The sequence below is a fragment of the Entelurus aequoreus genome, linkage group LG19 (genome assembly GCF_033978785.1).
Source record: "Entelurus aequoreus isolate RoL-2023_Sb linkage group LG19, RoL_Eaeq_v1.1, whole genome shotgun sequence".
NCBI classification, from domain to species: Eukaryota; Metazoa; Chordata; class Actinopteri; order Syngnathiformes; family Syngnathidae; genus Entelurus; species Entelurus aequoreus.
This window is the reverse complement of record NC_084749.1, coordinates 33,439,736-33,454,549: the sequence shown is the minus strand read 5'-3', so window position 1 is coordinate 33,454,549 and position 14,814 is coordinate 33,439,736. Positions and strand designations below refer to the sequence as shown.

Below are 14,814 nucleotides of genomic sequence, written 5' to 3'. Positions count from 1 at the left end.
TATTAATTGCTATATTTATTTACCAAGGTGCCATTCAAGCTGCAGCATTTCCAGCAATCACAGCCTCCCTCTCCTGTATTCCATAACTTTGAAAAAATGTATTTTCTCGGTGTGAGTGCAGGTGTCAGGCAGGAAGAGTCCAGACTCTTCTTTCCGTTCTGATAAGGTGTTGAAGAAGGGATACGACAAGGTAGGAAGGGTAAATCAAACTTTCTATGCTTCAATCCATGCACATTAAATTATTGCGCAATATAGACAATATAAATTATATAAATTTTGCCGACGATAGTTTTTAATACTATCGTCATATCGTGATAATGCATGTTGATGATACATTCTAGCTGTGTCCTGCAAATTTGACAGCGACAAGCGAACGATCGAATCAATGCAATGTAGCATTCTTGCTAGCGGCTAATGTCCCTCCATAGTGCAAAGCTACTTCTAAGTCAGTAAACTGTTTCTTGCATGTAACATTATCACTGGAGGATGAGAAATAGCTAAATATGCTACACTACACACCATAGGAGGATATGCTAACCACTAAGCTAGAGTTACGGAATGTAAACAAAGGTAGCGGATTGATACAAATATCGATAGTTACACCACCATTCTGTGTTTTTGTCTGATTATATTTGTGATCAAAAATGTAATCATTCAATGATCTTGAAAATTTCAAGTATCCGCATTGTTATGACCAATACTGCCCGTGTAACTACTTGGTATTGGATCGATACCCAAATTTGTAGTATCAATTGTCAAAAAACAGAAGAATAAGTGTTTATTACATTTGAACAGAAGTGTAGATAGAAACATGTTACAATAGCAAGTAACCAGCTATTAACAGTAAATTAACAAGTAGATTAAGAATAGTTTTGAGAAAATAACTCAACTGGAAATGACGCAATATGTTATCATATATGTCAGCAGCAAAACTAGGAACCGTTGTAACCCATTTGGAAATGGTTAAGTGCTCATAAACACCCTTCAGATGTAGTGGTGTATTAAAATCATGTCAAGGTTGTTTATATTGAAAGTGATGATTTACAACCAAGCACAAATCTGTATATCCCTCTAACCATTAAAAGCACCAGTGTTGAAAATGTGAATCATGACTGTCTATCCTCTGCACCCTCCCTCTTGTCAAGGCCTACACAGAAGAATTAGTTGACCTCCATCGCAGACTGATGGCTTTAAGAGAACGTAACATCCTACAGCAGGTGTGTTCATATCTTTATATTATTTCATACTGCCATGGTTGTCGCGTTTCTGTCTGCTCTTTGACTACTAATATACTTTATGCTGCTTATTCAACACTTTTGTCATTGTCACATTTATTTAATTCAAGCTAAGCAAGTTCTTTTACACAATCTCATTTAATCCTAAAACTTGTGCAGGGATTTGAAGTGAACCGGCAACTAATTGTTGCTGGCATTGTTATCCATTGCTTTGTGTTGTGTGATGATGACATGTAGAACTGTTGATGGAACTGGGTCAGTCATGTTTTTAGGACCACCGTTAGTTCTGAAGTGTTGGATCTCGACTAAGGATGAATATTTTTTTTGAAATATATTTTCACAATCAAGTACAATGGGCAACAAGAAATGTTGACCTAATTCTAGGTGCGGTCATATAAAGGAAATGCAATTTTTGTAAACATTTAGTCATAAATGTAATACAGTTAAGTCAGTACAGTTTTTGCCAAAAATAAAATATATATGTTTTAATTTGCTGAAAACTCTATTTTCAATTACGATTTTGATTTATGGGGTATAAACTTAAAAAGACAACAAAGGGGTGGGGATTGCTGATGTAGTAATTAATGATAATGAAATAGGTTAATAAAAAGTCTAAATAAATGTTATACATACTGTATATGTGAAGACAAATATTTGTGTCTTTATTATTTGCATCAACATTTCAGCTTTTTCTCATAACTTTATGCCTTTTTGCTCTATTTTGATGGGTTGTTTTTTTTTATTTATTTTATTTCTACAATGGGATATACGGGTCCATAAAAAGCCGTGTTCCACAAACGGCCACCAGGCCACACTTGGAACATGACTGGTTTACTTATTTCACCAGGAGGGCAAAGTGTTGCCAAATGACGGAATTGTGTCTCAAAGCTTTGTCTAGTTATGGTTTGATTATAGTCATGATTTATTTGTTTTAGACATTTGCACATTTCAACATATATAAAAAGGAGTAGGAAGAAGCAAAGCTGATACAATTCTACCCCTTCTCCGTGCTTTTTACTGAGAGTTCATTCACGACTTAACTTTTGCATGTTTAAATTAAGTTCACTTCCTGTGCGAAAGAAAGAAAGGAGAGAGTTGGAAAAAAATTAAAAATGTATAACCTTTTGCTAATAGTCAGTGAAAATTATGTATTAATATTGTAGAACGGGTGTTCTTAACCTTTTTGATCTCAAATATTAACACTGAATTACAAATCTTACTCGTCTCGATTTTACATTTTCATATTCAATTTGTGTATCTAACCTACTTACATTTTCCAACTTTGTCAAAATTTATAAAACCATCTGTTAATCACAAATATTCTTTGTTTAACACAAACTTTAGCCTTAGGTCAGGCTGATTAGAAAAATAAATACTAATCAAATATACTGCATAAGAAGCGACTCACTGAAGAAAAAATAAAAAGTACGTACAATAATGCTGTGCTTAAAAATAAACTCATTTAATAAATATGTTTCTTAACTAAACTGCCATTAAAATTAATGTGCAAATAAAAATACAGATTCACCACTTTAGTCATAATGTTTGCGCTTAAGAAACTTTTCTATGACTTAAGCACCAGACTTATTCTGTGTGTTAAGAGACAGATTTGTGTATAAAGAGAGTATGGCCGACTTAAAAACAGGCACCATGACTGGTACCAAGGACATGTGTGGCTGTGCCAAGGTGCATGCAATTGCTGTGGTTTTGACATTAGTTTTTCTGACGAAATAAACCAAAATAATATATCTGTATATAGTTCTACACATACTCTAGCTCATAAACTTATAATAAAATGCTTTTATTTCGTCAACGTATGTTTTGCGGCCATATTTGACGCATTCTGCTGCAACATTCCTGCAGGGTTTTGTGACCAGCAGGCACTCTAACATGCACACGACGGCGCAATAAACAGCATATGTTTGTGCAGACTGGAGTGGAGAACCCTCTCGCACAAAGGACGAGGTGGAAGGTTCAAGACATGATAGAGACGATTTAACAATGTTTTTTTTTATTTACGTTCTCATAATTAATTAATTGGATCATAATAAAAAATTGTCACACTGCTATTATCTAGAAGGGTAAAGTGACAAAGTTTCACAGTTTGCAGCTCTGGTCTCTCCTGCTTCATATTCTTATTCTTTGGCAGACCAGGTGCGTATGAGCAGTGTTAAAAGCCAAGTTACGATGTCAGTGTTAGGAAAAACTGTGTTACATAATACCAGTGTTACTTTTAATAGTAACAAGTAATCTAAATAAAATACTTTTATGTATATTACAACGCAGTTACCGATGCGTTTGATGTAATGTAGCATGCTACTTCTGATGTGGTTGTATGTCATCAGGACAGCATCAGAAGCATAGCAAGTTCAATGCAGAAATAACTTTTTACTAATGAAAGCAACAGCTGATACCACACTCAAATAAACTTGATATTAAATAGGAAGAGGCAACATCACACAGAAAACAACATGTAGGCTAAGTACACAAACACATGGACACACACTACGAGGGAATAATGAACAACAAATCAATGATTACCCTGTTTGTGGACAAGGGACAGGACAGCCATCAAAACACATTCAATCTCTTTATTAACTGGTGCCAACACAATCCAGTGAAAAGATTCAACAGGAGCTGCTGTCACGTCCTGCAAATTGCTGCTGCTAAGCTAACAAACACCGCTGAACTAAAATACTTCTCTGAGCGCACTCTTGCTGATGTCATACGTCACTTGGCAACAGACACCGCCTTTTCAAGGCACACACACACACTCTGCTCTCATGAAACATCTCTCAACTGCATATGCCATATATTTGAAGTTTATTTTTATTTTTAATTAACGCATTAATTACATTCCCTAGTAATGAATTACATTTATTAAAGAGTAATTCAATCACTTTTTTGATAAAGTCACTATGATTAATTACTTTTAAGAAGTAATTTTTCGAATACTGTACGATGTATACCGCTAGTTAACTGGTTACGGTAAATCTATATGTGTTCCGCCATGAAAAAATGTGGAGCGCCACAAATACATGAATGTATACATGTACACACATATTGCCAACAAAGGACCTAAATCGGAATTGGGCCCTCGCAAAGTAAATCCATCCAGAAGACAAATTGAGCAACTCTCCCTTTGTGTCTTCAGATTGTCAACCTGATCGAGGAGACGGGCCACTTCAACGTGACCAACACCACCTTTGACTTTGACCTCTTTTCACTGGACGAGTCCACCGTCCGCAAACTACAGAGCTACCTGGAGGCGACGGCCACGTGACAGCGAGTGGCGCGGACAGCTGAGGAGGAGGTCACGACGTCTCCCCGAGGAGACCGGAGGCCAGACTGAATCACTGAACAACAACAACACACACACAAACACTGCGCAGGAACAAAGAAGCACACACACGAAGATGCTGCACCTTCACATGACGCCGGCAAAGGAGCAGCAGTGAAGAGGAGGAAGGCGTGATGGAGAGAGTTGAAACCGGAAGTGAACTCCCATCTACCAGATTTTTCTTTGGTGCAGACCTGTGGAATGCACCTCCACTCTCTCCTCTTTGCACTCATGGTGCTTTCCTCTAAACCACACCTCGTCCTCCTGGCCCCAATTTACACTCCTTACTGGGCAGATCACTCCACCCTGAGCTGGATGTTGTCTTCATCATGACTGACTCGTCTTCTAGGCACAAAAAGTCGGTGCATGGCTCCCATCTTCACACTGAACATGTCACACGTGTGCGTTCGGATGACATTTCTCTGCTGTCCTGACATCTGAACACATGTTTTCCCCTTGCACTGAAAACTGAGTCGTGACCTCCCGCCGGCAGCCACCCTCTTTCTCGACTATCTCCATCCCTCCTCTGCAGCCTCCCACGTTGGCGTGCACCAAAGGGCTCCGCCGCTGGCTGCCGCCGGCCACTCCTGAATTGCCTTCCGGTGGCGTTCAAGGTGGGCTAGCAAACAACACAAAGTAGCCATATTCGTCTCCCGGGAATCCAAAAATAAGGAAAAGTAGGGGCCAACTTTTCCCTCTCCCCCTTTTTTTACATTTTATTTTTCTACAATTGTCTTTGTTTCTACTCCCGGATTTGCGGTAAATGACCTGTGAGCTATGAATGTATATGGCTTTTATTTTTCTACGCCCAGCAACAAGCCCACTCTAGTGCCTTTCTGCAGCGTGAGGTGGGTGTTCCACAACCCCCTGCTCGCCTGGGCGGGGGGCGGCAAGTGTTAATTGGGCTGCCTGAATATCCAGTATTGTCTTAATGGCTTCCTTTCTCTTCCTCAGTGTCCTTGTAGGCTGTTGACCCCTCCACGTAGCGTCCCTTATTATCATCATTCCTGTAGGAACCGTAGAATGTTGAACAGGTGATCACGTTTTTGCTTTCTGCCGCTAGATCAGTGTTTTTCTTGGGGGGGAGGGGGGGGTACGTAATATGACTTAGCTGTAGTAACTGTTGGTTCGGGCTGCTGTGTGACGGACATTTTAAGGATCCAGGATAGTGAACAGCAATGATCGCCTTGCTGGAGATGTGCAGTGAGAGTGACGACTTAAAGCGGTCTCGTTAAAGCCAGAGCGTGTGAGTCATCTTCAGCATTGCTAAAATGGTGCATCTTAAACATGCCAGCGATAACGTAGCTAAAGAAGAGTTGCCCGCTAGACTTCCTCTGCTTATACTCGGGTCACATACACAACAAAATATGTCGAAGTAGTTTAATTACACACGTTGCAACTCAATCTGTTTTTTTATTTATGTCAACTTTTTCTCACCACGCCACCAGAAGCATCAAAACATATAGTACATGCACATGGTGATTGAAAGGGAACTCCCCCTTTCCAAATACATATTCTTTGCTTAAAAATTAGGGGTGTCCCAATCCGATATTGATATCGGCTTGCATCGGAAATCTCTGATACAAGCACTCTTGTAGCGCGTTTACTTGTGCAAAGCTGAACAGCCAGTTAACATCTAAATGTCCTCCAATAAGAGCACAAAGTTGATATTTTCTTGTATTTTAGTCAAGTCAATTGCAAATGGTAAACACGGTAGGCTACTAGGAGTTAGCAGCTACACAACAGCTAAGATAGACGTACAAAATAAGTGTTCTTAATTGAACAATATTGCAGTCTCAATGTAAATAAGTATCAAATAATCATAGTTGCATATTACTTATAAATAACCCTAACCTAAGCAGAAGCTTATCCAGTAATACACGTGTCTGCAACATTCAACTTTGTATTATTGTGACCGCCAGATGTCACCCAAAAACAAACTAGCACTCCACTTCAAAAGCATAAGTCTGTCATAAGGTTAGGGTTTTTCATACGTACCATTGTTCTTTGAGTAATTTCACTTCATCAAACCTTTAACTAACATTCCACTCTATGAAATGATAATAGTACCGTATTTTTCGGAGTATAAGTCACTCCGGAGTATAAGTCGCACCGGCCGAAAATGCATATAAAGAAGGGAAAAAACATATATAAGTCGCACTGGAGTATAAGTCGCATTTTTGGGGGAAATTTATTTGATAAAACCCAACACCAAGAATAGATATTTGAAAGGCAATTTAAAATAAATAAAGAATAGTGAACAATAGGCTGAATAAGTGTACGTTATATGACGCATAAACCAACTGAGAACGTGCCTGGTATGTTAACGTAACATATGGTAAGAGTCATTCAAATAACTATAACATATAGAACATGCTATACGTTTACCAAACAATCTGTCACTCCTAATCGCTAAATCCCATGAAATCTTATACGTCTAGTCTCTTACGTAAATGAGCTAAATAATATTATTTGATATTTTGCGGTAATGTGTTAATAATTTCACACATAAGTCGCTCCTGAGTATAAGTCGCACCCCCGGCCAAACTATGAAAAAAACTGCGACTTATAGTCCGAAAAATACGGTATGTACGGATAATTCGCGCTGATATATTAGGATAATATCGGTATCGTATCGGAAATGGAAAAAGTCGTATCAGAACACCCGAAATGTATTCATAATTTGGATGATTATAGCTTACAGCAGGGATATTTTCAGCCAGCTGCTCATTTTTTGTTTTTTGTTAGCTTCTGACTAATTTAACATACCGTAATTTCCGGACCATAGAGAGCAGCCAAACATAAGCCACACCAAACTACTTTTTGGCCAAATTTTGTTTTGTACATATATTGGCCGCACAAGTCTCCTTGAATAACCCGCAGGTATACATATTGAAACATTAACTATTTACACATGTGCTTATGTTTATTCACATATGTAACTGAAGACAGTGCCTGTAACATGGCATAATTCTCAAGATGCGCGCTATAACTGATGACTTTGTTTGTGGCCCATAAGTAGTGGTGGATTTCTGTTCCGTGCAGTGGCTGTTTCCTTTTTCGATGGCTGGATCGATCGTCTTTGGCGTTAGGGCTGCGACTTGTGCATTTCATTGTTTCTTCTCTATGATGAGGGTGAGTCCATAACGTGCTAAATAGCTGACTGACTGACTTGTGTGAGTGTGTTTAATTTAATATGAACAATTTCAGTAGTCTGATGGGACCAGGCTAAATTCATTGGCGACACGTGAAGCTTGTGAATACGAAAAAATGCATAAATTAGCCACAGCGTTATATAAAGCATAGGGTTCAAAGTGTGGGGAAAAAGTTACGTCTTATTAGTACAGACATTACTGTAATTCATTAATAATAAGCTATATTAGTGAATATTACACTAATTTTTTTGTCTTATTCAATATTACACTAATTTTCTTTGTCAAGGATAACCCTAAGTTAAGATGTGGATGTTTTTAGCATATACGTGACCTACAGTACGTTGGTACAAAATGTATCAAAGTGACTTCCGCATCAAAGATTAATATTGTAAAATCAGGGTTGCTCCAATCAGGGTTTTATGCTGCCGATTCCGTCATTCATGAGTAAAATCGGCTGATATCGATCATATGTATTAACTGTACAGTTTTCCATTTATTTATGGCGAGTGCTATTGACAGTTTTAACAGACCCCTTGTGTCCAGGGAATGAATCCCTGAATTTGTAAACATAAACAAAAATGACACCAAAAAAGTATGAGTCTATAACTACTCTTGTATCAGTTATATACTGATACTACCTCTGGTATCGATGCCACCAATGTATGGATCGATCCGCCCTCCTCTTACGTGTCGTATACTGACTGACAATGCGGACACACCAACAGTTGTTATGTTATTCTCTTTATAGACTCTTATTAATGTACGGTACCTGTTAATATCTGCTTACTTTCTGCTGTAACGTGGTTCCATCTACACTTCTTAAACTTTACTAGGCACTTATTCCTTGGTGTTGTTTACATCTAGCTTAGCGGTTAACTTAGATATTAGTATGCCTGCTCCTGGTTTGCTGTTGATGTGTAACATGTTTAGCCTCATCCTCCATAAACAAACTAGAAATTGCAGTTTTATTTCCATAATGGAGGTGATTATTATTCATTTAGGCCCAGGGACCAAAAATAAATAGTCAGATGAGATCGGTGCTTGTGATCAGCATTAAAGGGAAACTGCACTTTTTGGGGGGAATTTTGCCTATTATTCACGATCCTTATGTAAGACAAGAGTAAATGTTTTTTTATGTTTTCTAAGTAGTTAATAAATGCGTGCAAAAGTCTGCTTTCAACTGAGTCAATTGGAGTTGCTCTATTCCGCCTATAAAGCGCTCTAAAATAGTTCCATCCTTTTAAATACACACTAAGTATATATGTAATGTAGTAACAGGCACATTCATAGTAACATGTAATATTTATGTATTTTGCTCATTTTAAGCAAAACGGTGGTGCATTAATTTCATAGACTCATCACATTTGCTTTATCCTTCGACAACTTCACTGATCGCTGCTCACTGTAGACTTCATGAGATCCAACAAACATAATCAAACAAGACTTACTGTACAATGTCTGCTGTCACTGGGATGCTGACTGTTACGATGTTCAAATATTCCTGTTTAGATGTGGAAATAATCATAGTCCTCGCAAAAAGTTTAAAAAAAGGGGTGGGTGCATCTTTTTCGCCATCCCTGGGTCTAAGTTGGCTGTCAAAGTTGACCAACTTCTCAGTTTTATGTCCACATCATTTTACTCTCAGGGTGAAAGGCATGATTTATAATCTAGATTTAACTTTCATGATCTTTGATGCGAGAAAGGATGTGAGGATGCATAAGGAGGTTGCCTCTCCTTAATCAATCCGCCGCTAAATCTAGGTCCTTAACGTTAGCACTTATAATAAAAATATTGCTAATACATGCTAAATATTTGGGTCACAAAATGTATATGGAGGATTGTTGGTGCTTTTTGGATGGTCATTTATTGGGTTTTATGGTCGGTATAGACACAATGACATCATGGCTCTCAATTGTAAGCGGACTTGGTAACACTTTAGTATGGGGAACACATATTCACCATTAATTAGTTGCTTATTAACATGCAAATTAGTAACATATTGGCTCTTAACTAGTCATTATTAAGTACTTATTCGTGCCTTATTCTGCATGGCCTTATTATACAACCAGTAAGCCATTAACTAAGAGTCTTCCCTCAATAACCTCAGAATTATTGCTTATTAGTAACCCTAGCCCTTATATGTTCCCCTAGAGCAGTGGTTCTTAACCTTGTTGGAGGTACCGAACCCCACCAGTTTCATATTTGGGCCGTAGGCGCAAATTGGCAGCCACGCTTCCGTCAGTCTACCCCAGGGCAGCTGTGGCTACAAAAGTAGCTTACCACCAGGTGTGAATGAATGATGGGATTTTAACATGTAAAGCGACTTTGGGTACTTAGAAAAGCGCTATATAAATCCCAGGTATTATTATTATTATTATTATATGCGCATTCACCGAACCCTTCTTTAGTGAAAAATAAAATGTTGTTTTTTTCCAAATTCAAGACAAAGTTATATGTTTTTGGTAACACTTTATTATGGGGAACATATTCTAAGTAACAAAGACTTAATTTAGAGTTTTTTGGACACTAAGGGAACATATTCTAAGTAACAAAGACTTAATTTAGAGTTATTTGGTTAGGGTTAGAGGGTTAGGGCCAGGGTTAGAGGGTTAGGGTTATAATGAGGCCATGCCGAATAAGGCATAAGTACTTAATAATGACTAGTTAAGAGCCAATATGTTACTAATTTGTATGTTAATAAGCAACTAATTAATGGTGATTATGTTCCCCATACTAAAGTGTTACCATGTTTTTATACTGGTGCACAAAATGAACCGTGCATGAACATCACCTTGTTCAAAGAACAAAACTAACAGTGCATAAACTCACAATAAATTACACACCTGCAAATCAGTCTGACTTCTGCTGTAGCTGTATCCGTAATACGCCGATAGGGAGAAGTTTTTATTTACACGATGAGTCAGGTGTGTCTTGACCTCCGCCGAACCCCTGAGCCCGACTCACTGAACCCCTAGGGTTTGATTGAACCCAGGTTAAGAACCACTGCCCTAAAGTCCAAATAACTAACTGTTACTTTAATTTGCAACTAATTAATGGTGAATATGTTCCCCATTCTAAAGTGTTACCGCAGACTTTTATTTGTCTTTATTTACGAGTTAGAATGCACTAAGAAAAGAAAAGCATGTGTGTTCTTGTCTCTCATCAGGACTGTGAATTATAGGCAAAATTCCCCCCAAAAAGTGCAGTTTCCTTTTAAGACATAAATCGGCAATAACCGATCAGATACGTTTCCACAAAAATCGTCACAGCCCTATGTGAAATACTAATATCAGCAAATATAGTCTTTAATTGCCCTCCTGAAATCAAATGTCTTGCCATGCACCTGTACTTGAAGTGAGCAAAAAAATAAGTGAGCGGAACAAGAACTAATAATAAATACATCGTCGGTGTCCGCACATACGAGTAAAAATGTGACGCAAATCCGCCATATTTGAATCTGACGATTTCCCAGACTGGTTTCTGTGCTGAGCGTAGAGAAGTGTGTACACGACTCACACAGCAGCCCGCTAAGGTACACACACACATTCATGGAGCCCATCGCCGCTCTGCCTTTTGTGTATTTATTCTGACGTTTGTGTTAGCTTTAATACTTGTGTGTGTGTGTGTGGGACGCTGTACACGCTCCTGTTTGTCAAACGCTGTATGAGGACGAGGACTGAAAACACACACCTGGAGTCTCAACCTGGACCTGCCGCCTCGGTGTGCCTCTTGTCGACACAACCTCTCTCTCTCCCTCTTGCTTTGTGTGGTCGTCCTCGTTTATGAACTTTGACCTTGTGACCAGCCGCTCGTTGTAGTAGGGGGGTGGAGACCCAAAAGAAGCCCACTGTCTACCCACATGTTTTATTTATGGACCTCTGCACTTTTGGCTGTGACGACTTCAGTACTTAATAGTTACCTAAACTGTATTTTTAAGGATTTTATACAATATTTACATGCAATATGATATTCGGTTTTTTGTTTTTTTTTGGCCAACTTTTATTTAATTGTCTTGTATTTTGGCATGTTGCGTCACTCAAACAAGCTATTTTCAGGCCTAAATTGTTCCCTGTATTTTTTTTTAATTTTAAACGTACGTGATGACAACTGAGCACCGCCAGGAAGCAGGTGCCACAGATGTTTGCTGGATGACCTCAACTTAATCACACTGTCTGCCTCCAGTCGCAATAACTGGACCAGAGCGAGGACGCCACACTTTCGTTCAGGGATCATAGACATCTGTGCCCGTGCGGCCTAAACGCAGCAGATGCATCATAGGAAAGAATGAGTTTGCATCTTTACAAACAAAACAAAACGTTGAGAGTCCACATGTTGACGTGGGGCGGGGGGGGGGGGGGGGAGGGTGTGTCTGTGACAAGGAGACAGGGTCGCCCGTATTTATGAAGGTTATTTTGCCTTTGCTGGGGTTGCATGGGGGGGCTGCGAGTTAAGTGGCATCGTCCAACCAACTACAATCGACTCCGTTTGGTATGTTTGCAAAAGAAGAACTCGGCATTGGAATGCCACCATGTGGCCATAGGATGCAAGTTGTTGACATGGATGGAAAAAAACATGTTATTTTATTGTTATTTTTTATTTTGGAAAGCATATTATCAATAAAGTCATGAAGTACTGTTGTCACGGCGTCCACGTCATTGACCGGCGGATGACCCCCGGTCATGGCTCCGCGTGCGCGGCGGGTTCACGTGGAGTTTGTGCGAGGGGTGAAAAGGACACGCTCGGCCCGGACCCGACATGCACTGACCATCCATCGGGGGGAAATGTTTTTACGGGAGTGGTCTTTATTGTTACAGGCTGATCGATAGACCTCTGCTGATGTCTGAGCACCCTTAAAGGGGTCTATTTTTTTCCACATTTAAAACACTTCATTGTGGTCGATGTCAGAGGTCTTCAATGCTATCCAGGCCAAAACCCCAAACTGATGTATAAATAGAGCAGGGATCCCCTACTTATATATCTTGTATGACATTATGTTTTAAATCAAACTGGTCCTAAAGGTATCTTGTTATTGTGCAATATTAAGATATTAGAATAAGACAGAATAGTGCCACTATTCGCTAGCTGTCAAATACAGCGCTAATTGCAAGCTGGTAACTAGTGCGCAAAACTGATATAGCTATGGAGCGGGAAGCCACTACTTTTATATGCTACATTAATTTTAATGGTCCTATAGCAGGCCTGGGCAATTATTTTGCCTCGGGGGCCAAATTTTGAAAAAAAAATGTGTCTGGGGGCCGGTATATCTATTTTTAGGAACACTAGTACAAAACCTCACAATAATGTCTGATTGAATGCTAAAAACGTTATTACAGACTGCTTGAAAAACACAATGGAATTTTATTTTTTTTTACTGAATGAGACACCCAGAATGTACATGAAAATAAAGAATGTGAGATTTACAATATTAACTATGATCGATAAAACACCGAATATCGACAACATATGAACATCACACCCACTCTCGATCGACATATTTTACAATCAAGCGAAACGCAACAAATACAGCCAAATATGAATGAGAAGGGTAAAACAACTCACCTACAATCTGATACATCACTAAGCTTTATTAGAACTTTGTTGTAAAAATCTCCTTCCGCGTCTGTTCCTGACCACCGCATTTCAGGCTGGCCTCTGTGGAGACGCTCCCCACCCACACCGCTTGGTGCCTCGTCTGAGCTGCTGTGACTTAGACAGTGTTGGGTTAGTTACTGAAAACCAGTAACTAGTTACAATTACTAGTTACTTAATTTCAAAAGTAACTCAGTTACTAACTCAGTTACTTACATCAAAAAGTAATGCGTTACTGTGAAAAGTAACTATTTAGTTACTTATTTTTTTCTTCTTTTTTTAAAAAGCTCCCATTAATGCCCTTTTAGCCTTCATTTCAGTACTGTTATTGCACTGGAGAATAATACAATCTGTTGATCAACTTGACATGCATTTTTATTTTCATTTTAACATAATTAATGAAAAACACTGCAACATAAAAAGGCATTTCTCCTTTCTTTAAACTTGGACCAATAACCATTAATAAAAAACAAGTTAAAGTGCAACATAAGAAGGCACATCATCTTCCTTGAAACATAGATAGTGAAATAAAGCCTGATGCTGCTGTCTTCCACACTTGGAGTCATGGATTGTACAATCCTTGTTTTCAGTGGCAGGATCATTGACACAGATGGTGAAGTTTCAGTGCTCAGTAGAGATGTAACACTTTTGAGGGGTTTAAGCACCTGGAGGACCTCCTCTGCCACTCTCACATCATCATCAGACAGGTTGATGATTTTGACATTTGTCTTCAGGGTCTTGTGGGTCAATGCAGAGTATATAGCTGCCTGCTGCTGCAACATATCATAAGTGGAGTTCCACTTCGTTGGGACATCATGTATGAGCTTTAAGAGTAGGCAGCTTTAGCATTTCTTGCTTTGTCTTAAGCACATGAGCAGCTGTTGTGCTAGGAAACCTCCTTCCTGGTCCATCCTATTGACTGAGATTCCCTTCTGTGATGCCAAATTCACTACATGTGCAAAGCACCTACCTGTGGTCCCAGTCCTGCCTCATTCACTGCAATTATTTGATTTTTGGCATTATCACTTGTGACTGGGATATCTTTATCTTCCATTCCTCCACTGCTTGTGTCAGTACCTGCGCAAGGTGACTCTTGTAGAGGGGGCGTGTCTGCTCATCTGCTAGTCTGCTGTGATGAAGTGAGCGCTTATCGTCACATAGTTCCCCTGGACGTGCACCAGTCTGTCGTGAGCGCAACAGATGATGCTCGGGATAGTTAATCCACAACTTTTTTCTTCTCCTGCTCATAAAGATCTGGCACAATCTTATCGCTGAAGTGGGTGCGCGACGGGATGTCGTAACGTGGCTCAAGCACGTTCAGCATGTGTTTAAAACCCTCGTTTTGCACAACGGAGTCTGCACCTATAAACACACCGATTAAATGGTGCGGGGCGTTCAAGCTCCTCCGTTACTCCGCTCGCCATGACCACGCTGTGTGTGGACTGAACGTGCATGCGAACAACCTTTTTGTTTTGTTTTATATATCAAACCGCGG

General features: G+C 39.3%; 1 protein-coding gene across 1 annotated transcript in view; it reads left to right on the top strand.

The window, feature by feature from the left end:
- Positions 1–12,072, top strand: part of mllt1a (MLLT1 super elongation complex subunit a) — a 43,038-nt gene extending 30,966 nt beyond the window's left edge. The window contains exons 10-12 of the mRNA XM_062028360.1: positions 122–199; positions 1,146–1,217; positions 4,390–12,072. Coding sequence (XP_061884344.1) covers positions 122–199; positions 1,146–1,217; positions 4,390–4,518 — 279 coding nt within the window. The 3' untranslated portion in view covers positions 4,519–12,072. The remainder of the gene's footprint in view (positions 1–121; positions 200–1,145; positions 1,218–4,389) is intronic.
- The last annotated feature ends 2,742 nt before the right edge of the window (positions 12,073–14,814 follow it).